The 22,577-nt window shown below is 51.4% G+C and overlaps 7 protein-coding genes across 7 annotated transcripts; 5 read left to right on the forward strand and 2 right to left on the reverse strand.

Annotated features, from left to right (window-relative positions):
* Positions 1–28: 28 nt before the first annotated feature.
* Positions 29–2,319, reverse strand: BDW74DRAFT_9606 (GMC family oxidoreductase). The gene is made up of 3 exons (XM_073734168.1): positions 1,774–2,319; positions 1,630–1,712; positions 29–1,580 (listed from the first exon to the last, which is right to left on the reverse strand). The coding sequence occupies exons 1-3, from the start codon at positions 2,095–2,097 to the stop codon at positions 164–166; spliced, it is 1,824 nt and encodes a 607-aa protein (XP_073590267.1). The 5' UTR covers positions 2,098–2,319; the 3' UTR covers positions 29–163.
* A 1,289-nt stretch (positions 2,320–3,608) lies between these two features.
* On the forward strand, positions 3,609–4,958 carry BDW74DRAFT_173000 (uncharacterized protein; the record flags this gene model as incomplete). The annotated part of the gene is made up of 6 exons (XM_073727710.1): positions 3,609–3,815; positions 3,869–3,973; positions 4,024–4,202; positions 4,252–4,455; positions 4,507–4,574; positions 4,630–4,958. 6 exons carry the CDS (start codon positions 3,609–3,611, stop codon positions 4,956–4,958), a joined length of 1,092 nt encoding a protein of 363 aa, XP_073590268.1.
* Positions 4,959–6,371: 1,413 nt separating this feature from the next.
* Positions 6,372–8,811, forward strand: BDW74DRAFT_9659 (uncharacterized protein). The gene is made up of 2 exons (XM_073734185.1): positions 6,372–6,826; positions 6,899–8,811. The coding sequence occupies exons 1-2, from the start codon at positions 6,719–6,721 to the stop codon at positions 8,369–8,371; spliced, it is 1,581 nt and encodes a 526-aa protein (XP_073590269.1). The 5' UTR covers positions 6,372–6,718; the 3' UTR covers positions 8,372–8,811.
* A 251-nt stretch (positions 8,812–9,062) lies between these two features.
* On the forward strand, positions 9,063–9,516 carry BDW74DRAFT_173002 (glutaredoxin; the record flags this gene model as incomplete). The annotated part of the gene is made up of 3 exons (XM_073727711.1): positions 9,063–9,114; positions 9,176–9,274; positions 9,359–9,516. 3 exons carry the CDS (start codon positions 9,063–9,065, stop codon positions 9,514–9,516), a joined length of 309 nt encoding a protein of 102 aa, XP_073590270.1.
* Positions 9,517–9,725: 209 nt separating this feature from the next.
* Positions 9,726–11,051, reverse strand: BDW74DRAFT_164984 (chalcone isomerase domain-containing protein; the record flags this gene model as incomplete). Its single annotated transcript, XM_073726360.1, has 1 exon — positions 9,726–11,051. The coding sequence occupies one exon, from the start codon at positions 11,049–11,051 to the stop codon at positions 9,726–9,728; it is 1,326 nt and encodes a 441-aa protein (XP_073590271.1).
* A 261-nt stretch (positions 11,052–11,312) lies between these two features.
* BDW74DRAFT_9662 (putative L-serine dehydratase) lies at positions 11,313–12,952 on the forward strand. The gene is made up of 3 exons (XM_073734186.1): positions 11,313–11,536; positions 11,587–11,640; positions 11,693–12,952. The coding sequence occupies exons 1-3, from the start codon at positions 11,460–11,462 to the stop codon at positions 12,636–12,638; spliced, it is 1,077 nt and encodes a 358-aa protein (XP_073590272.1). The 5' UTR covers positions 11,313–11,459; the 3' UTR covers positions 12,639–12,952.
* A 7,302-nt stretch (positions 12,953–20,254) lies between these two features.
* BDW74DRAFT_164985 (uncharacterized protein) lies at positions 20,255–22,506 on the forward strand (the record flags this gene model as incomplete). The annotated part of the gene is made up of 4 exons (XM_073726361.1): positions 20,255–20,305; positions 20,374–20,838; positions 21,448–21,820; positions 21,890–22,506. The coding sequence occupies 4 exons, from the start codon at positions 20,255–20,257 to the stop codon at positions 22,504–22,506; spliced, it is 1,506 nt and encodes a 501-aa protein (XP_073590273.1).
* Positions 22,507–22,577: the final 71 nt, after the last annotated feature.

A 22,577-nucleotide genomic window follows, 5' to 3' on the forward strand; every position in this document is an offset into this window, starting at 1 on the left:
TTACATGAAATGGCAGAAGAAAGGGATTAGATCAAACATAGACCTCTCAATATATACATAAATTATTTAGTCACCAAAGTCGTCAGCCCATTATAAGGTAGGGTAAATAAAGCCCGAATTCGAAATATCAGTCAGAAACTCAACCACGATTACCCAGCCAATATTAGTTCCCATTCTTGATATCATCCGCAATCTTCTCCGCAACCATGTAGCACGTACTCTGCGGGTGACCCGGCGGCAAAGTCGGGAAGATACTTGCATCAACAACACGCAGGTTCTGCACGCCGTAGACCTTGCCGGTTGAGTCGACAACGGCATCGGGGTTACTGGCGTTGCCCATTGCACATGTCCCCGCGGCATGCCACACCGGCACGATGGTCGAGCGGATGAACTCCAGGATTTCCTCGTCGGTTTGCACGTCCAGGCCGGGGCGGTGCTCGGCCACGCCGTCGATCGTAACGCCTGATGCATTAAAGGCCTGCCGCGCGCGCTTTAGGGCGGCGACGGCGACTTCTTGGTCTGCTGGGTGGGTGAGGTAGCCGAGGTCGATGAGCGGAGGGTCAGCGGTGTCGGCGCTGCTTATTGAGATGGAGCCGCGGGAGAGGGGGGAGACTAGGGCTGCTGCGATGGTGCCGTACTCGTGACCGTCTCCGAGATCTTGGTCGTCGGCGCTGTGCCAGCCGTCTAGGATCCCGTCGAGGCTGAGGTATTCGACTTCTGGCCAGTCGGATGGGAAGGTTGAGAGGGCTTCACGCGTGCTGTTTGTGAAGTGCTTGCGGATACTGTCGGGGAATCTCTCAAAGCCTAGGACACCGAAGCCGGGGGCTGTGAGGGGGCCCTTTTGGAAGGCGTATTGCGCTAGGGCTTCGGCTGCCGCGAGGGCGTCGTTCACGAGGCGGCTTGCCGTCACGACATTGACTCTGTTGACGACGCCGAAGAGTGCGTGGTCCCAGAGGTTCTGGCCGACACCGGGAAGGTCCTTGATCACTTTGATTCCGAGGTCTTGTAGGGTGGACTTGGATCCGATGCCAGAGACCATTAGGAGTTGGGGGGACTGGAAGGAACCAGCAGATAGGATGATTTCCTTCTTTGCTGTGAGGGTGTAGGAGATGCCGAGGGTTTCGACTTTCACGCTTTGAGCCTTGGTTCCGCTGAAGTTGATTTTCTTAGCCAAAGTGTGCGCATAGACGTTGAAGTTCAGCGTAAATTGAGGCAGGAAGCTCGTTTTCGAAGAGCTTCGTGTTTCCGAGCTGGGATCAATAGTGGAAGGCGCCCAACCAGAGCCGTTGAGGTAGCCGCTGTTTGTATCCTGCCCAGGAAGAATACCAATCTCTTCCAGACCAACCTCGACGTACGTGGAGAATGGGGAACCATAGTTAGGCCAACTAACTTGGAGGGGGCCATTTAAGCTGTTGTCAAATGCGTCTGCGTTATACGTCACGCTTGCATTCGCGTTGCGCTTGGTCATATCCGGTGCTGTCAATGTGCAGCTTTTCTTGAAGTAGGGCAGCACCGAGTCCCAGTCCCACGAAGCGTCGCTCGTAAGGTCTGCCCACTGATCATACGTTTCTTTGGTTCCTCTGTCAATGGTTAGTCTCAATTGATACAAGAAAATCTTGCGGACCATACCGGTGGTAGACCATCAAGTTGCGCGCAGAAGTGCCACCCAAGCATTTTCCTCTTGCGTACCGAAGGACTCGATCATTTGCAGCCTGGGACCAAGTCAGATAGGTTCAACAAAGCATATATTGTACTCTGATGCAAGCCACGCACTGTCAAGGGCAAAGTATCGAAGTTCCAGTCAATCAACAGCGAATCGTCGGAAGGGTCAGTGCCAGTATTCGCTGCGGCAGCGAAGCCAGGAATAATGCTCTCGATACCACCTTCGATCTCGTAGTGTCCACCAGCCTCCACTACGGCCACCGTCACCCCAGGATCCTCAGCTAGCCTGGCTGCAATGGCGAGGCCTGAAGTGCCACCACCCACCACAACATAATCGTAGGACCAATTGATACCTGGGACACCTAGATTGAACAGAGCCAGAGATAGAGAAGTAAGATAAACGAGTGATAGAAGAGTGCTCTTAAGAACAGCCATTATGGTATACAGTCTAATTAGGCACCTTCACAAAAGCATAAGCAAATTTCGGTCAAATGAGTGACAAGAATAATATCAAAAGAGTGGCAGGCTTGATCAAGCCCTAAGCATTAGAGAGCGAAATAAAACAGCAGAAGCCAAAAATGAATGTTGGAAGCAAGAAATCAAAACTCAATTGATGAGGAAAGAGACAGAAGAAGTTCACGGCATGCCCTATAGTTATACGTCGTATCAGCCGCTAGCCCCTGTCTACGGACGAGTCAGTCCAGAGGCATAGAAATTGGCTCTTTGGGCCCAGGATCGAATATCCGGACCATCCTCGGTCTTTCACAATTTAACTTTGGCCAATGCTTACTGTACCGGTAGATCGGCAATGGCTTCCTTCTTAAAAGGGCGTGGAGCGATCCATTGCTTCATGGGATCCATTGCGCCAGAGCTCCAGAACCTAGCTGAGCAGAGTTTCGATCGGTTGCATATTCGATTCATGCCTCCATGGAATACCATGACCGCCCTTGCCATATGGAAAATATAGAAGACCAGGCTCTACAGCCTGCATGTAGCGAGGATGCCAGGACTTATGTGGCGTAGTCGCTATACTTCGTGCTTCGGAGGACGTTACTCTTTGAGACATGTCGTGTCGAGTTGTCTGACTCTTGAGATGATTCCCTTGCTACTCTTTCCACGCGATGGAAGTCCAGATGTAGGGATCTCATGGGGTCGGAGTGGAGAATAAAATGAAATGAGTTGGCTGTGGTCATGGAGCCTGACTCAGTCTCTTCCAAGTCGGGTTAGTTTAGGGCCATGGTTCTTTCCACCCCCCGGAGAACAACTAACCCCAGAAATTGTATGAACGCTGTTTTCAGTCTCATTCGCAGGAGATGGCGTTATCCGGGAGGAATGAGGGGTTGCCCTAGGCTGAAACAGCTTTATTTTGAAGGCGGAATCGGCTTGTAATTCCTTCGACGCCACTTAATCCGCACGTCAATGGCCATTGTCACTGTGGCATTGAGGGGTGCTTGTATGGAAGCAGGCAAGGATTGATATCGATATCGCCATAAGTAGGAATACGCCAAGCACGGAATTGTGTCTCGCCCTCTAGACTTTGGCCTAAAGGATGAAGGGTGGCCACCATTGCAACCCCCTCATGCGTAGATAGCGTATCGGTAAAATATCCCTAAATTCCCCTTGATCTAGGGCTTGTAGCCAGCGCCAGTATTGGTGGGCAAGCGCATAGTATGTCTGCACAGACAATGCGTTCCTGACGCTGACAAGACGACACCGACCACGGTCCGTCGCCGGGCAGGGGTTGACGTACATTAGATTTGACGTGCATGCAACCGTGCACATGGCAGTCCTTCCCCGCAACTTCAAAGGCTGTTCCTTCTCAGAGGCAGAGCAGCCTTACTTAGGCTGGGACTTCCCCACAGGCGAACTCACACGATAAGGAGTCTTACCCTACCGGACACCTTTCTTCTCTGTCTTGTCTGTCCGAGAAAGCACCGGCCGCTACAATGTCGACTCCCACCCTCGAGGAGATGCTGAGCTGGCCAACGCCAAATTATGATGACCCTCACGAACCTTTGGATGCTATCATTTATGGCGTCAATATCCCTCTCATGGTTCTGATGACCGTCTTTGTGGTCGGCCGGTTCGTATCACGAACGTTCCTTGTGCGGAATGCGCTGGGAGTAGATGACTGGACGATGCTTTTTGCTTATGTAGGTACCAAGCTGGGGGGGTCGGCGAACGATCTAGCTAATCCTAAGTGAAGGTTCTGGCAATGGGTTTGTCGGCATGTCAGCTAGTCGAACCCAGATATGGAATTGGTCGTCACCTATACGACGTCAGGTACGAATGGTATCCTGCACTTGGAAAAGTTAGTATCCGGGCACGGGTGGTCAAGTATAGAGACTAACCTCTAGGAAGTTGACCGTTGCGATACAAGCCATCTTCGCGCCATGCTCCGCCATAACGAAAATTTCAATATGTTTGACCTACCTCCGTCTTTTTCCATCAAGGACCAACAAGTGGTTCAACTATATCTCAATGGTCATTCTAGCTGCGTTTGGAATATCGACAACCGCCACTATGTTGCTGCAATGCATGTCGGTATTGCCGACCATATTCATGACGCCGTATACTGACGCAGCTTAGACCGCTGTCCGACCTCTGGGAAGTCTTCAAACCAATGTCGGAGAAACAATGCATTGATTCCGAGAAATTCTACATCGCCGCAGCTGCCATCAACAGTATAACAGATTTCATGGTTTATCTCTGGCCAATCCATTACCTCTGGAAAGTGAAGCTGAGCTTGCCGAAGAGGGCGGGATTGATCATCTGCTTCGGTGTCGGAGTTTTGTAAGGCGAGATCTTGCGAGTCATTCTTAACAGTGCTAACTCCGGGCAAAGGATCTGCATCGCAGGCGTGTTTCGTATTACCTGGCAGGTCAAGTTTGCGAACTCATGGGACCAAACTTGTGAGTTCTCTTAATCCTCAGATCTTGTATGTGCACTTGTTGATGCCGCATCTAGACAACGGAGCCATTATCTTTGTCATTGTAGCGGTAGAGACGAACCTTGGCGTCGTCTGCGGCTGTCTCCCGGGGGTTCGGCCTCTGATGTCCAAGATCTTCCCCGGCCTGACCAGTACAACTCATAACTCCGGTCGAGGGAAGAATAGCCATGCACAGGTCAGCTCCAACCACAAATCCGGCGGCGGTTACTATGACGCGCATTCGATTCATGTCAGAAAGGATGTGGAGCTATCGATTGTGAACAGGCCTGTCAATGATATGACGTGGAACCGACCACGCTATCCGACTGACAGAAGTGACAGTGAGGAGTGGATTTTCCGGCCTTGATCGTAGTTGAAGGGGATTACCGTCAGTCACTCTGGTTTTTGTATGTACGCTGTCATAAATTCGAGTTAATTGACAACTGGGTGACCTGAGCTTGTCGAGTCGAGGACAGGTCATTTAGATATTTTGTTTGTGATTTCTTGAAGCGGCATCTGAAGGAGTCCAGAAGTTAGCAGGGAGACGAAATGGTAGCGGAGTAGACATGGGATACCATAATGTGAAAGACAAGCTTGGCTTGAGCCAGGTCGTTTGCTATCTGCAGCAAGAGGGATTTCTCTGCTGCATGCTAAGAGGAAGAATCAAAAACCTCAAGATGGCACCAGCACACGTAATATCCAAAATGTTGCTTGTTCATGTTCAGAATAATGCATCCCCTACGACCTCGGGATCCAGACTTCAAAGTCCAGAATCTCGGACTATTTGAACCCTTGAGCGGTTGAAGTTAAATAGCACGGTGGGTTGTTCTCATTGCGGTTGCAGATCGTCATTCGCTGCTAACGGTTCGGTTCCCAACCTACGCCTTGTCCATCTTCATAGCGCGACCCAACTACCCGTCCGGACTGACATCAGCTGCAAGTTATGGACCTGTCACTTTGGCCCTGAAGCGACTGAAACCCTGGGAGTTTCGTGGAAACAGCTGATTTGTCAGGCATCGCTCACAGTGTTGACCAATATTTGGCAGCATATGGGCGATCGGGTTGTCCCAAGATCATGGAAGTGCGATCTGCCTGCAATTGCCGGCTGCAATTGGCTTGCAGAGGCCCTGAAGTTCTAGGCTGTCGTAGCCGGGGAAAAGAGGCTGTTGAGACTAGCTGCTCGCTAGACTCAACGCAGTAAAGGCGCTGGGTTAGTTCGTGATAGTCGTCCTCGGGGCCAAGTGAGTGATGCTCCATGCTTTTCGCCCGCCGGCTTTTCTCCTTCTCGCCTCCTTCTCCCCTTGAACCTTCATTGCGCTGGTCAACCACAGGACCGCATAAGATTTCCTGGCAATCCAGTTTGATCCACTCTCAGTGGCCCTCCTCAGTCTTTCTTTCTTTCTTTCATGTTTTCAATATAGCATCTGGTTGACCCAACTGGCCGACGAAACCACCCAGCCAGACCGGTCCCGCCTCCTGCCTCACTCCTTTTCCCCGTTTCTTTTTCACCCCCTCTTCTCTGTCACTCTCCTCTTTCCCAGCGTTTGCTTCCTCTGTCTTTTTCTCTCGAGTTTCTTCTCAACCTTTTTAGTATAATATTTTCTACTCACAGTCCGTCGTCTCGTGGTATTCGTCGTCTGCCTCTAATATTCCTTTGCCTTAGCCATATCCACGGTACGACCCGTCGGTCCCTCTTAACTTGAACCGAATCACACGCCATCATCTCCTGCAGTCCCAAAGAGATCCGAAGTCTCCACAATTCCTCCTATTTACAATTTCCTGTTCCTGGCGACCACATCTTCGGGTGTCGTCTTCTTCAACCTTTCGAACTCCTTACCCAGGACGTCGCTGGAGAGAGCTGTACAGCCTCCTTTATTCACCCCGCCCTCGCATAATACATAACCGCCACTTCCAAAAATCGACAATTTGGCCGGGAACTCCCATTGCGACCTTTACCGGTATTGCTGCGTTTACTAGGATGGCCTGATTTCGTGGAGGGGACCCAGGGGCAACCGCGCTTTACAACTTCTTAACCACACATACCTCATTCGCACTTATACTCCGGACCCGGGCCCAGCTGGTCTGGCCTCTTCGTGTTCATAATATATCCTTTTATCGGCTGCTGGTATGGCGGGTACAGCTACGGCGACGTATGGCTCCGATGTTTGGACCCCAAATAGCACTATAGACGCGAGTCAGCAGCAATGGGAATTCTCTGTCCCGATTAACGGGGAGGTACGTACATCCGTAATGGAGCCAATGTACGGCTCCCGGCGGCCTAGTCATAACTGACTTATGATTTTATAGAGCCGACGCCGTTCCAAATCTCGAACATCCCGCAAGTCCCGAGACCGTGGCTCGAAAGGTTCCCGCAGCTCCTCGCTATCCAAACAAGTGTACAGTTACGAACAATCTCACCACGCGCCCCGAGGTCGACAAGATGCAAGCCTCAACCGCAGAGAGAGCGAGAATGGAGGCGTGCAGGACACGGCGGCATCGCCCCATATCAATGGAACTAGAAAAAGTGATGTGACGGAGGGTGAACAAAACGACGAGAAATGGATCCACCGCGATAAACTAGCCCGTATTGAAAGTGAGGAGCTGCAACAGGCCGCTATTTTGTTTCAACGTCGACCAGGTACTGGCAGCACAAAAGGCCGTGGAAGGAGTAGAGACCAGCATCACGGCAGTGTTAGCGGAGCTGCTGTAGCCACTGCCACGCACCATGAACCACTGGAACCGTGGCCGGACCTTCAAGAAGACCAACAGAACAATAGCGCCCGTTCGGCCCCTGCGAATGGTGATGACATCCCAGAGGAAGAACGCCAATGCTGGGATCTCCGCCGACCTGAGGAGATCGCGGCGGAAAGGGAATCTAGTGCATCAAGCATGTACCGCAATCCCGGGCTGAGGAAGAGTTCTTCGCGTATTCCAATCCCATTGTCAAGCCCCGCGTCCCGATCACCGCAGAACAACGAGCGCGAATACTTCTCGTCTCGCTCACGGGCTCCGACGGATGAGGACGAAGAGGCCGCATCGAGAGGGATGCCTCGTAGAGCTAGCGAGCCATTAACAGTAGATTCTGCCTCGAATTCCGACCCCGCTAGTGAGAGCCGGCCCGGAAGCCGAGGCTGGCCATCGTCACAGACTACAGCCGCTAAAAAGACTGCTGCGAAAACTGGTGCGACTGGCAGGAAGACGTCCGCTCCGAACCCGAAAAAGCCGTCACCCCGAAGCCGGGCTACGTCGAGTAACGCCAACCAGCGTCCCACAACTAGATCAGGCGAGCCGCGTCCGCCTACGGCCATCAATCGCCCAGAAGGAGATCCGCCATGGCTAGCGACGATGTATAAGCCAGACCCGCGGCTACCGCCAGACCAGCAAATATTGCCCACGCACGCGCGAAAGATGCAACAAGAACAATGGGAAAAGGAAGGCAAGACACCTACGATGTATGATCGGGAATTTGCACCGCTCGCAATCGTACCCGATCAGTCCGTGCCGGTAAAAAAGGCGGAGAAAGAGGTCGAGAAGCAAAGCGAGCAACCCAAGCCGTTAAAACCAGAGGGTCTGGGTCTGCAACCGCCGCCAAAGAGTCCTGAGCCGAGTCGACCTGGCACAAGCACAGGATACAGCCCAATGCCAAAGGTGCAGGACACGCCTCCCGCAGGACTAACCCCAAGGTTCAACAGCCAAACTGTTGTAACAGCCACAGCTCAAGGGCCGCCCCCAGAGGACGACAAGGTGGACAAGGGGTGTGGATGCTGCATCGTGATGTGATTCTGAAACCCGTACAAAAAGCATTTATACCTCTGCTCTCGCAAATATTCTTTTTTTTTCTTCACACTTTTTGTCGCTTGTTTGTTCAGCGTTAAGGGATGGTGTTGTGTGTTCGCCAGCCATTTTCTGCGTCCTAGATCATTTCCTTTCTCTTTATATGTTGCCCTCTTTTACCATCTCCTACTTGATCTATCACGGCGTTGCAGCCATATCGTTCCTTGCACGGTTTTCTGCGCTTGATACCTTGTCACTGCTCGATCAGAATGTTTGAGCGGCATCCCCGCGGCGATGATCCGAAAGTCTGCAATCCGTGGGCCTTTTCAGGCTTTGCGATGTGCAACGTTACTGTCTTCTAACTTGATCCTTTAGTCAATGAACTTTAGGCTATGATTTCTATATTCGATAACTCGTAGTGTGTATAGAAGTCATGTGACCTTTGTCATCAACACCGCCTCCGCCGAGGTCAAACGCAGCCTCTCCTCGCTCTGGAACAATCCATTGCGTGCTCCTCATCTGCGATTACCAACCCCTCTTTCGTCATCTCTGATCTCTCCAACTAAATAAATCCCCCTACTTCCCCTCCTCCCTCTTCCTCATATCCATATTTCTGGGATACCCCAGCCAGTTGCCCACCATTTCTTTCATCTTCCGCCGTCTCTTCGGGTCTTTCGCCCCCGCCTCACCAGCCACAATGTCTTCCGCAAAGGTCAAGGCCCAGCAAATCATCGACGAGAACGGCGTTGGTATGTTTTGAACCCCTATCCGGTTATCTCGTTAGAGCGATGCTAACACACGGTTCCGCAGTCGTCTTCTCTAAGTCATACTGCCCCTACTGCAAGGCCAGCAAGAACCTGCTCAACGAGCTCGGCGCGAAGTACTACGCCCTTGAGCTGGATAACATCGGTACGTTCGCATTTTCTCCGTTGCATTTATTTCGTGTTTAGTTGTTTTGATTGGATCACCTGCTAATGCTTGTCCTACGTGTAGAAGACGGAGATGACCTGCAGAACGCCCTGCAGCAGATCAGCGGCCAGCGCACCGTGCCCAACATCTTCATCAAGCAGAACCACATCGGTGGAAACTCGGACCTCCAGGGTCTCAAGGCTAAACTGCCCGAGTTGCTGAAGGATGCTGGTGCTCTGTAAATGTAACCTCGGCTCGGCGGATGCGTGTTTCAGGACAGCGTGATAATGGCTCGTTGATAATTTAATCTGCATATATACACTCTACTTCTCATTTTTGATGGCGTGACGTCATATTTAGACATATGTAGTTTTCCTGCGGGGAGAGTGTTTGGTCTGCTCTGTATTGAGCTCATATTGATTGGAGATGACTGGTATACACGGGTAAACTATTACAAAATCTTCTGGACGACCGTCCCAATGGGCCGCTCGACAATGCCCATCACGCCGTCCACGACACTTCGTCGCGCCTCTTCACTGGATACATTCTTTCCACCGAGGTACAACAACCACACCAACCTACTAATGCGCTCATCAGACACGCGACCCATAAACCGGAACGGCTTCGCCGCATCGGGCTGGAACAGCGCATCCAGCTCGCCACGGGCATTGCGCAGCAGCAGCAGCGTCTGGCCCTTGGGCACATGCTTGCGTTGACCGCCACCGAACAGGGTCTTGAAGTCGTTCACCGCGTTGCCGAACGCATCATCCTGGAACTCCTCAAGTGCAGCGGCGCCCGCGCCAGCCTCAGCAGCAGCGGCCTTGGCCTTGGCGCTGGCCTTTTGCGCGCGCGTCGTGATACCACGCACCCAGCTATCGCGCAGATGCCCGAAGTCCGTGTTGCGGGTTGGGACGATACGGACGGCAGTTCGGAGGCCGTCGTCCTTGAGAATCGCGTTCCAGGCCTCTTCACCCTGCTCGCCGTCAAGCAGGAGGTCCTTCAGCCTTTGGCGCTCGGTAGACACCAACGAGGTAGCGGAGGTAGCGCCAACCGGGTTCGCAATTACCTGCTTATCGCTTGGAGGGTGGGCGGCCATATGCACGAGGCGCTGTTGGAGCTCTGAGATGTCCGATTTAGCGACGTACAGTCCCACGACGTAGACCTGGATCTTCAGGAACGAAACGGTCCGGATTCCAAGACCCAGGAGCTGGTACTCCTCCTGCTCTTCGCCGTCGCCGGTAACTTCATCCCACGGCGCGAGCTTTGACGCAGCCGAGCTTCCGTCGCCCTGGTACTTCGGCAGCCGGATCGTAGACGGGAAATGCGGCACCGAGCTTGTGCCTGTCGCAACCTGCTCTACGCCGTCCTGGCCCTGGATTCGGATGACGGAAGGACTACTCGGGAATCCCTCCGGCCCGTCCATGCGAGTTGTGCCGTTGTTCTTTTTCTTCTCCGCGTCCTCCTGGGTCTTTTGTTGCTGCTGCTGTTGCTCTAACCCGAATAAATCTAGCTTGATCACGCCGAACATGGTCACCGCGCACGCCACTATCCCAGCTGCGGATAGAGACATTGACCGGCGGTACTTGGCGACATCCTGCTCCCGCGTGTTTACATTTGCATTGGCGTGCGCGCGGAGGGGGTTGGTGTTGCGGAGCGGAGAGGTCGTAGAGAGGTATCGGGATGTTGCGGTAGGACGGAGGTATCGGTGGCGCATACATTGGCCGCAATGACGGAGTGGTAAAGATTTTGACATTGAGAAATAAGCCTTCATGGCCATTGTGCTGGGGATTGATAGCTTTTTTGTTCGAGCTCGAAGAATACGGGATGGGCTGATCTGATTGGGATGACGCCACAGATCTGGGGATTCACGTGACTTTTGCTTCAGGAGCATGCATTGGCCTCTTGACTTTCGCTAATTACTCATGGACCATGGTCGTAATCTATTCAATCTACGTCGGCTGTGGCTTAGGGAATCATGGAGATGGTGAGCCCGACTAATTGATCGATTATCTTCGAAGCCATTCGGTAGCATGTAATTACATGTCGCAGGGCGCCATACGGCGCGCTCTCCACCCAAACTTTGTGGAAGACCGATTTCTCCAACTGGTACATAACCAGCTGAAATACCACGAAAGATCCTGTCGCACATACATTATTACTTCTTGCTCGAGAACAATAGATCAAAATGCCGGCTGTAGAGAAAAAACCCTGGATCGAAACGCCTCTAATCGAGTCTGCTTCCTTATCAAAGACGGCAGGATGGTAAGCCTCAGCTCCACTGGCAGCCAGCATCCATACTAACGTATATGCAGCAGAGTATTCCTCAAACTAGATCTGCTTCAACCATCCGGCTCTTTCAAGACTAGGTAAGTCATCTTCTCTAAGTGCCATCCGCCATCCGACGCTCACAGTCCCCAGAGGAATCGGAAACCTCATCCGCAACGCCCTCATAAACCCAGTCAACAAAGGAAAAGAGCTCCATTTCTTCAGCTCCTCAGGTGGAAATGCTGGTCTGGCAGCCGTCGTCGCAGCGCGGGATCTTGGCTGCGGTTGCACTGTTGTCGTCCCACACTCGACCAAGCCCATGATGGTCACGAAGCTGCGGGAGGCCGGTGCCTCTGATGTGATTCAACACGGGGACAGTTGGTTCCATGCTGATACGTATCTTCGGCAGACGTTCATTGAGAACCAGGACGAAGGTGCCGCCGCGACGAAGCGAAATGTCTATGTTCCACCGTTTGATCATCCGGAGATTTGGACGGGTGCTAGTACCATGGTTGACGAGATTGCAAAGCAGATGCCGCCTAGGGGGGATGGCAAGGGCACATTTCCCGCGGATGCTGTGGTCTGCAGTGTTGGTGGCGGTGGGCTTTTCAATGGCGCGGTTGAGGGGTTGGCTCGACATCTAGAGTCTCGAGAGAACAACGCTCCTGAGAGTAAAGTCCACGTCTTGGCTGTCGAAACCAAGGGTGCTGATTCCCTGGCTCTGTCACTTCGAAGCGGCACCCTGCAATCACTTCCAGCCATCACCTCTCTTGCTACATCCTTAGGAGCACTCCAAGTTGCGCCGCAGACCCTGGAGTATGCCCAGTCTCCACCTGCTGGGGTGGAAGTTGTCAGCGTTGTCGGCTCTGATGCAGAAGCTGCGAATGGTGTGATCCGGCTGGCGGACGAACACAGGCTGCAGGTCGAGTTGGCTTGTGGAATCAGCGTCGAGGTTGGCGCTTCGGCAAATCTGAGGGAGTACGTGCCTGGATTGACGCCTGATAGTCGCGTTGTCATCGTTGTCTGTGGAGGGAGCAACATCACTGCGGAGATGGTGGCAGACTATAGAAAGAGGCTTCATGATGGTTGGGATAGTTGAAATGTCTGAAGCTTGCTGGCCTAGCACCCCAGAATAGTTGATACCTTTGCCTTCAAACTTGTCACCATATCCGGACATGGTCAGGATCCACTTTCGTATTTTTGCCATAGATTAGAATGATATTGAACGACTTCTCATTGAAACCAACAACTCTCCCAAGCGGCCTACTCAAGCAAATCATCGTCTCCAAGCTGAGCATTGTGAAAGATGACCCAGAAGAAGGATGCGGACGGCAATAAATGCTCGATAATTGGTGGAGCAACCAGGAAGAGTAAGCGGAAAGATTCTAGGTGAGCGAGATCAAGGGGGCTTCGACCGGTTGAAAACGCTCAACAAGAAACAGAAAAGGTCAATGAAGGGGTGGTGTGATGGAAGGCTGTATAGGGCAATCCGCGAAATTAAACTATTGAGAGTAGCCGCATAGCGTGGCGCGGGAAAGCCCATGGCCGTGCCCTATGAGAAGACCGGATGCGATTGCCGAAGGTCTAAACCAAAGGTCAGATTTTGGACAAATAGGCAAGCCGGTTGGGACAGGGAAAGATGCGACCATGGTCAGCTTGTAAAACGACAAGGCAGATAACAAGAGACATTTCAAAGAGAATTCTGAAGCGTTATGACTTGAGTTTGGGGAAGCGGACGTTGCGCAATTGCTAGCAGTGTTACCCAGCAACAGCAAAAAGAACGGCTATGGAATGGCAAGGGCTCAAATGTTCAGGAGGCTATATCCTTGCAGTAGTGGACCAGTTGAACATTGAAGGCCATGACCGAAATGACGCAGAAGTGGAGTGTTATTTGTTATTACCTCGCCGAGGCAGGGTAGTTAGCCATGATAGTCGGCTCATGGGCTGTAGAGCATATTAAGACAGGCAAGACCCGAGAGCAAGTCTGCCTAACTTGTTCCTTGAAGGATTTCAATGCTGGAAAGAAAAGCCGCGGGCAGTTCAAGCGGTGTCAATTCATCCCAGAGAATCAGTTGTCATAGATTGGAGCATATCGCGCAAGTAGCGGACTGATCAAGCATCAAAAGTCCATGGCATGGATAAACAGATAGTGTTCTTTCGGAGGTATGTCGCGGAAGTACCGAAATGAATAACCACAATGGTTGGCTTATGGGCGTAGAGGGTGAGCTGATACGGACGATTATCAAGAACTATGATGGTTGAACAGCATATTTTCGCGCAAGTAGCGGACTGATCAAGCATCAGAAGTCAATGGCATGTCTGATAGTGGTCTTCAGAGGTATGTCGCGCAAGTAGCGGATTGAATAACCGCAATGGTTGATATATGGGCGGCGGGTAATGAGCTGATACAGACAAGAGCCGCGAGCAAGTCTGCATGAGTTGTATGCGTAATTATGGCGAAAAATCAGTTGGCATGGACGCAGACGCGAGCAAATCTGTAAGACCGGCGCTGCATCTTATGGTATCGCTAGGAACAACAAGCAAGTCCAGAGGAAATTGAGAAACAGGACATGAGGATATCTGCTGAGGGCTATGAGTCAGGATATTCCGTTTGTACATAAAGACATGAGCCTTCACCTACTGGGAAGGTGGTTTGTTGAGCACTCCTCATCCGACCAGGCAAGGGAACATCACGAGTTGTCGCTATGAGATAGGGCTCGTGAGAATGTGGCCCTCAGGACCGGCAATAAGCGTTCGAAGCTGGTGAGAAAAGCGAGTTCAGGGGAGTGTAGAACACGGATGGCGAGTCTGAGAGGCTGTTCTGTGGGATCGGGCGTTGGCATGGTGGGAGAAACCACTCAGCAGTGAGTCGAGGGAAGATATCGAAAAAGCAACCGCGGAGTACCGGAGTAACAGAGTGCTTCGTTTGATCTGGGCCGTCAGGTTAGCATCTGGACTCTCGAAGTCATGATTAGCCGCTATGAGTACGTACAGGGACAACAGATAAACACAGCGTGCATTCTCGGACTCGTCACTCCGCTGGCCCATGACTACAGGCTCAGCGGAGTGACGAATACTCGGCGTCAGACCTTTGAGAGTACCAGATAGTACAGAGTTGATAGAGGTAGACGAGCAAGAGAGGTTGAGGGAAAGGTGAAGAAGTGGAAGAGTGAGGGAGGTTGGGGAGAGATGGAGTAAAGAGGACGAGGGAGATAGAAGGTTGCCCAGGGGATCTGGGATGTTGCCAGGAGCTGGCTGTGTTCTGGCTACCTAAACCACGCACCAGCCAGCCTTACTTTAAGCCACAAAAAGCAAAAGCCCGGCCATGGACTAAAATCGTCCCTTTCCCGATAGACATACATGGTTTACTGGAGAAGGTCTAAGACTCTGCTTAGCGAAGGGCACGCCGTTCAATCCCAAGGCCGTGCTAAGCACAACAACAGAAGATACTGATTCTAACCAGGATGGCCATGGTCAGCACCAATAGCGCGTTTTACTCATTTCTAAAAGCCACTGACGAATACTAAAGGCCCAGAGGGATAAGCTACGGCATGATCAGACAGAATCTATTGCATTGGACAACGGAAGCATATCCTGAGCACTATCTCTTTGTTGGCTTGTTAAAGCACTCAATTCAAGAAAGTCCAGATCTGGCCAGACCATGATATTTTCCCATTAGATATTTGTAAAAGTAAGAGCCCGCCTTCATTGCTTGCTCAATCTCGCGGGCACGAGCTTGATTCATCAGCACCCTGCCATATTACCCACCTACCTACAGGGCTTCCAGACATCTGCTTTTAACGACCATGTCTGAATTATCGACCATGGCCTAAAATGAAACGAGGTGTTCTATCCCAGTGCTTGTGAATGACGGACACAACAGGATTCATAAAGCTAATGGGCTTCAGCCAGAGCTCAGAGTGTTGAGAAGTTCACCTTGCCAGTCCACTGGGCGAGGCTGTGGGTGCAGTGACGAACACAGCGTCTCTAGCTTACAAATGCTTTTCTCAAAGCAGGGATGAATTGCTTGAATCAAGCAATATGCAAAGGCTTGAAAGAGCAGCAGTTATCAATACATCATTTGGGATTGCAGACTGACTTTTCATCTCACAGGGAACGATGCATCATGGTCAACCTGTTCAATTAAACCATGACTGACACTGAGGTCAATCGCTCGCCACCGTCCAGAGGAGGAAATGTTAGAGCAATCTGAAACACCATGTCTTCCGCAACATCCAAGCCCGTGTACCAGCTATTATCTCAGAGCAGTCGTCACAATAACATCTGGAATCGGGATTGCAAATGATGAGGTTCGCCCTAAACGCCATGGTAAATACAATTTGTGACCAAGGACGATCAGGACCAAGCTTCACAGTTTCAAACTCCTCAAACACGCACAGGGCTGACTGGAGATGCTCAAGACTCTTTATCCTTTCTGGTACGTAACAAATCTCGCTAAAACGTAGTGTCTATCACTAATTGGACCTCACGGCCTCGGACCAGGGACTTGTTCACCAGTTACAATGCTCGGCACTGCCCAGAAGCCATTCTAGGGACAAGAACATTTATCCCCGGCCACTGAATCTTCCAAGGTTGTTCCAAGACTGTTTAGCCTGTCAGCACCTGAAGTGGCTCATTCCTTCCCGTTATCCGCGATGTTTCATGTCGCTCATGCCGGTTAATCTTTCCTCTTGGCCGTTGTCATCCAGTCGCGGTTCTGGACGTGGCTAGCACAGACTAAACGGCGTTTAACTATGAAGGATGGCGTTTCCACCAAGGCCGACGTGCATGGGGTGGAGATCGCAGGATTCGCAAACTCAGAGGGGGAATTGGCCCTATTATTGAGCCAAAGCTCTAAAGCTGCCGTGACCTGGGATGTATGCCGAAAGCAACGGAAGAATCAAAGGGTCTCTGGCACTGCTCAATTTGGACCTATTCTCCGGTATCAGCTTGTTCCTGTCTTCGACCATGGCCGAAATCTATGACTCCCGAAATGGCCATCGGTCACGGAGCATTAGGGTTATCGGGAAATACGACAAGCCGTTCGCCCAGAGCCTAGAGGACATGTGAGAAACTCAAAACCCCTGGTAGCACTGACCTCCAAGCTTTTTCCGCCGAATCGCCTAGCTTATCTTGGTAGCATAAATCGCGATTACCGGGGTGGGCATTATGGTTTACCACGGCCTGCATACCTAGACCAAACGGTCATGAAACGCCGCTGCTTGAGTAAAGTAAAAGCGATCTATTTATTCCCTCATTCATCTGGCGTCCATTACCACTAGGGAATGTGAGCAGGCTACTCAAAGTTGCTCTGTAGTGTGCGCACTTAACTCTCGATGCCTTCCTCGCAATGCTTTTCCGATGCCCGCAAGACGCTGCCTGATAATTGCCCTCCAAGCAGGTATGCTGATTGATTCATCCGGGATATGGAGGCGCCTTGTAGATCGTCTAGACACAAAAGGAAAAGGTGCGCTGTACAGTCCAGGTTCATGATCCATCCTGTGCTTAGGGCATGTCCAGAAGATAAGGTTCTGGTGAAACCAACCTCCTCAACGTTGGAATCTTAAAGCCCTAATTCGCGAGCTCTGACCTCTAACCAAGCGTAATTCGAGAACTTCAGCGAATCATCAATAGCCTCTCTCAATGACATCAATCGCTGACAGCAAGGCGTTAAAGGAGATCAATGGATTGGAAGAAGGTGGCTCTAATCTCGCGGCCTGGGTAAGCATGCACCACCATGATCGATCATCACGAGGATTATCCTGGATTTTAGGTTCGCTGGTAATCTGCTGGCAGGTTTATCTGAGTATTTCTTACCCATTTCATGGCCATGCAGGACCATACGTCAGACTAGTCTTTCGCCAGCGAAGCGCAACTCCCTATCTGGAAGAGCTCTTCACCCCTTCTCTGTAACTCGCACTCCAAACCTACTTAACGTTCTAGTAGTGACTCTTTTGAATGAAAGTTAGAGGTGGCCGCAACGAACGGGAAATTCGAGACCATGATCGACCATGGCGTAGAGTAGATCTTTGTGTGATCCCGCGAGTGGAGACATGATCTTCAGCATAATCTAACGCTGCGGCGTGGAGAAGCTGCCATAGGTCCGGCCGGCTACTCCAAGCGTCCAGGCCACTCGGGATCTAGATGCCGAACGAGACCTTACACCGAGAAGCTGAATCTTCGAGAGTATGTGCGTGACGTATGAATCGTGCAAAATCGCCGATTTGGAGATGGCTGGGCGAGCGCACGGAATGCAGTCTTTCCGCCTTAGCCAATTGAGATCGCTTCCTTCGCAGGTAAATCATGACGTGGACGACGAAAGTTCAGACTAAGCAGACAAAGTACTATTCTGCCTTCTCCCCTAGTTCTGTCAAAGAGGCGCTCAGAAGTATTCGCTACGAGCCCGGATTTGCGGGATCCTTAATACATCTTTGTGGTCCGAGTCTCGCTGCCAGGTACGGATTTTGCCAGAATAGCTGTGGCCTAGAACCAGCTCTTGATTATTTAAACCCGTAAGACAATTAGTACTCGAGACGAGAGATACCTGGAGAACAAAAAATAATTAGCTGCTCGTGTGAATCGCCACTGTGAGATAAGTAGACAAATGTCGCGAGAAGCATACCAGTTCAATAGGAAGCTGGTGGTGTCGAGGTGACGAATGCTGTAAGGGCGCAGAGGATAGCTACTGGGACGGCCAGAGGTTGTTCGTCTGAAGTACAGAGTAGTACTCCGATAGATAGTGCCTACTCTAAGCAGGGTCGCGGGGAGGGGCCGCAGCCAGCCCTAACTCCGAACAAAGAACCAAGTGATTCTCCTATTTTTAGTGAGTCCCACAGTGAGCACGTCAAGTACTTACCCCTGTCTATGCTCAGGCCTCGTACTTTTCATCCAGAGCCCAATTTCCCCTCGGAGATCGTCTCTCCGTGCCTTCATGTCTATGAAGTCATGACAACGGACCTGAAGTTGACGATATGGCTTGATTAGTACATAGATGTCAGGTATATGCACACCTTCACATGTGGTAGCATATGCTTGAACTTATGCAGGTATGATTGGCTTCCTGGTAAATCAGATATAGATATGCGTGATCTGCGCCGTTGAATTTCTAAGCAGCATATGCATTATGCATAGGTGGGTAGTACGACAACGTCGAGTCCCGGTGGCAGAAGTACGCTGCGAGTCATAGACAAGTACCTTAGGTCAAGGACGGCGGTAAATCCGATCGTCGGGGCCAAGTACATCGAGATGGTCGTAACGGCGCCTGCCGTTGGCTGAGAGCAACGCTTAGGCCAACTGGGAGATTATGTCAAGAGGATCAAAAGTCTGGAAGCGTGCAGCGGTGGCGTTTAGGAATGCGGGCTGGAACTGGTAAGAGAACCCGACGGACCAGTGCGACTGTACGCGGGAGATCAACTCTGAGGAACATCCAAATATTAATGAAGATTCAAAAATCAAAGAAAAAAAAGAGCCCAATGGCGCTGTCCTAGAATGCCACTCGGGTTGTCGGAGGCTCGGAGCGTTGCTTGTCGCGGTCTTGGCCGCCGGCTCCAGGCGATAACGAGGATGGCATTAGTCCCGGAAGAGCAGGTGCTCAACGAGGTGTCCCGATGGTGAAACAATCGGGGATGATTTGTGTACATTCTGTCCGTCAGGAAAGACCATATCGGACATTCCGAGAGTCCCGGGGCGAAGACGGTTTCGTTGGACTGGATGAGGTGATGGATGATGGAGATGCAACCAAGATTCGGAAGGCCTGGGCAGGCAGTCAGACCCGCAATCACATGCCGGTGTAGGCATTCCGGTGCTTTTAAGTCTAGACTTGGAAGAGCTACCTAGTTTAGCCGCGAAGCTATCCAGGATTCGCCCGGGGTGATATCGACTGTCCAGCGAAGTCAGCAAGATCCAAACTCAATCCCAGCACAAGGTTCTGATGGATCTGACTCAAGCCTGTCATAGCATCATCCCCGGGTTGTTCTTCTTTGTTTCCCTTTGCCACCCGATAACCTTTCCAACCTAGGTCGGTGGACAGGGACACCCATATGATAATGACGACGGGACGGCAAGACTCAGTGCTCAGCCCCCTCGCCATCGCCATTATTTCATCCAACGATGCCGCGATGTTTGCCCCCTGGTCAGTTTAGATGCATGGCAGCCGCCCGGGGGATAAATGAAACGAATTGATTGAGACCAGGGTCCCTGTCTGGTTAGTCCCGATAAGGTGATGATAATGACAGTGAGGTGGTGGTGGTGGTGGTGGTGGTGGAGGGGTGCCAAAAACGTGCTTGCAGACTGCAAAAGAACTGGCGACCCGCAATCACATGCTGTCAACGGCGCCAACACCAGCTCCCAGCATACCATGATAGCATGCGCTCTCTGATCTCGTAAGATATCAATCATTGCCGTCAATGGCAGCTATTAGCTATTTATCGTCCGGAAACCCTCTTTTTTTGACTTTCCTCGACCTGCCCTCACCTGTGGTTCATTTCACGCCTACCTTCCTCCGGATCCGTCCTCCCACCAACCCCCAGACTCACTCTTAGGTAGCATCTTTCCTTCCCTCCCTCCGTCCTTTATCATACGGTACTCTTTAAGGAGCACAGTCCCGAGCTTGACCCTTCTTCCTCGGAAACACATATAGAGACCTTCAACAACTCTATATTTCAAACAGCTACTGACTTTCATACGAGACCTATGCCTCATTTTGAAAACGGCACAATGGGTGAAAACGCAGTCAACGGCGAGCGGGCTCAGTCCCAATTCTTGGAGGTAAGCTTCGTCGTCACCAAGGCTCATTTACGTGCTGTTTAGCAAATGCTGACACGCTGCATGCGTAGCACTTGACCTCCTACCCTGTCGTCTCAGACTCGATCACCTACTACAAGGGCAACAAATACGGCGCCAAGTCATTGGAGTTCGCCGACCATGGCTATGACATTGCCAAACCTTACCTCGCTTACCTCTCAAAGCCCTACGGATACTTTGCGCCATATGTCACTCGCGCAGACTCTCTAGGTGACAAGGGATTGTACAAGGTCGATGCGACCTTCCCTATCATCAAAGAGGACACCAAAACGCTCAAGAGCACAATCTATGACACTGCTTATCTCCCACTGCGACTTGTTGGCGATGCGAAGAGCCATGTATTCAGTACTTACGGGGACGAGTATAAGAAATGTGGCGGTGATGGAATCATCGCAAGCGGCAAGGCCATTATCACTACCAGTCTTGTTCTTTCTCAGGAGTCGCTGGGCTTTATCAGCTCCCTGCTGCAGAAGAAGAAGGCACAGGTCAAAGACATGGTAAACGAGCAAAAGCAGGATTAAAAGATATCTCTTGTTCTTGTTTATGTCGCTTCTATATTTGGGTTGGGGGTGGCTTGCTTTAGATTCGAAGTTCTAGCGTTGTCCATTCTCTTTTGTTCTCTGTCAAAGATCTTGGTACCATCCATTGTCTCCTCTCGCTTTCTTTTTGTTGCAAGGTGCGGTTGGATATACATTACAGCTCACTTCATTTTACACTTTCTTCGTCGCACTTGGTCTGACCATTGAATGGTGCCTCTGCTCCCTTCCCTGTCAAGTAGCAACTCACAGACTCAAATGTCCCTCGATTTCCTCACCATCCAAAACTAGGAGCATTTAGTTCTTCGTGATTTAGTCTTCTATAGGGCTGACATGTGATAGTCGCATCAGAGCATGTGATCTCAATTTAAATAGGTATCGACCCACCTCTTATCGTCGCGTCAAACACGCGTTCCACGACTCCACATCAACGCCAGATACCTGTGCTGTTTCGGTCAGCCGTTAAGACGACACATAATAATCCCACGCTCAAATGCCCCTCGCTCGCAAGCGGCCAGCGGTAGGTTACCCCCATGGGCCGGTCTCAAGCCAACCTAATAATGCGACCAGACCCGAGAACCCCAATCCAGCGATGAAGAGTCTGCATCGCCCGAACCCGCAACCCAGACAAATACGCAGCGCCAGCATCGCCTCCGAGCATCTCCCTCCGAGAGCGAAGATGATGACAGCGACGGGGAATCGAATCTTCGTCCTCCCAGCAGCACAGACGTGATGGTTAAGAAACTGGTGCGGTTGGCGCTTTCGAGCGAATACTCGCGACAGCCAATTCGGAGAGTGGACGTTACGAACAAAGTTCTTGGGGAGGGGTCCCGCCAGTTTAAGGTTGTTTTCGAGGGCGCGCAGAAGGTCCTCGCGGAGACCTTTGGGATGCAGCTGTCTGAGTTGCCGCAAAAGGAAAAAGTCACGATTCAGCAGCGGAGGGGTGAGTATCTCATTTTCTTTGCGGCTTTTTGATGGCGCGATGAGCATTGTCCTAATACGATTACAATAGCCGCGCAGAAAGTCGAACGAGCCTCGACAACGAGCAAGTCGTGGATCCTTACAAGCACACTACCTTCAAAGTACCGGAAACAGGACATCCTTCGCCCAACACGCGGACCGGCCGAGAGCTCTTATACTGGACTTTATACATTCATAATCGCTGTGATCCTGCTAAACGGGGGCGCGCTTCCGGAGCAGAAACTCGAGCGGTACCTCAGCCGCATGAACGCTGACAGCTACACGCCCGTCGACCGGACAGATCGTTTACTCCTGCGGCTCTGTAAGGAAGGCTACTTGGTCAAGAACAGGGAGATGGACGTGGGTGACGAGGTCATCGAGTACATGGTCGGGCCGCGGGGGAAGGTCGAGGTCGGGACGAAGGGCGTGGCCGGGCTTGTGAGGGAAGTCTATGGACGACAAGCAATGGTTGAAGATGACGATATCACTCCTGCGGAGATGGAGAAGATAGAGGAATTCGAGTTTCGGCTGGCGAGGAGTCTTGGAATTAAGAAGCCGAATGGAGGGGCAGGCGGGGGTGCGCAGCCTGATGCTGAAAATAATGGAGAGAACAGACCGACGCAACGGCGGCGGCGTGAAGCTGATTCTAGCGATGACAGTGATAACTGATTTGATGTGTGTATGATTGTACTGTTAGTTTACTTTGCGTTATTGATACCTACGTATGAGATTCCCAATTG

The sequence above is a fragment of the Aspergillus multicolor genome, assembly GCF_047715735.1.
Source record: "Aspergillus multicolor strain CBS 133.54 unplaced genomic scaffold BDW74scaffold_1, whole genome shotgun sequence".
Lineage (NCBI taxonomy): Eukaryota > Fungi > Ascomycota > Eurotiomycetes > Eurotiales > Aspergillaceae > Aspergillus > Aspergillus multicolor.

Bases quoted from the DNA above. Each gene is read 5' to 3' on its own strand.
- BDW74DRAFT_9606 (XM_073734168.1), bottom strand. From the start codon at position 2,097: ATGGCTGTTCTTAAGAGCACTCTTCTATCACTCGTTTATCTTACTTCT. The intron at 1,713-1,773 runs GTGCGTGGCTTG...ACTTGGTCCCAG, and splicing joins TCGATACTTTGCCCTTGACA to GCTGCAAATGATCGAGTCCT. The intron at 1,581-1,629 runs GTATGGTCCGCA...AACCATTGACAG, and splicing joins AACTTGATGGTCTACCACCG to AGGAACCAAAGAAACGTATG.
- BDW74DRAFT_9659 (XM_073734185.1), top strand. From the start codon at position 6,719: ATGGCGGGTACAGCTACGGCGACGTATGGCTCCGATGTTTGGACCCCA. The intron at 6,827-6,898 runs GTACGTACATCC...ATGATTTTATAG, and splicing joins CTGTCCCGATTAACGGGGAG to AGCCGACGCCGTTCCAAATC.
- BDW74DRAFT_9662 (XM_073734186.1), top strand. From the start codon at position 11,460: ATGCCGGCTGTAGAGAAAAAACCCTGGATCGAAACGCCTCTAATCGAG. The intron at 11,537-11,586 runs GTAAGCCTCAGC...ACGTATATGCAG, and splicing joins TTATCAAAGACGGCAGGATG to CAGAGTATTCCTCAAACTAG. The intron at 11,641-11,692 runs GTAAGTCATCTT...CACAGTCCCCAG, and splicing joins TCCGGCTCTTTCAAGACTAG to AGGAATCGGAAACCTCATCC.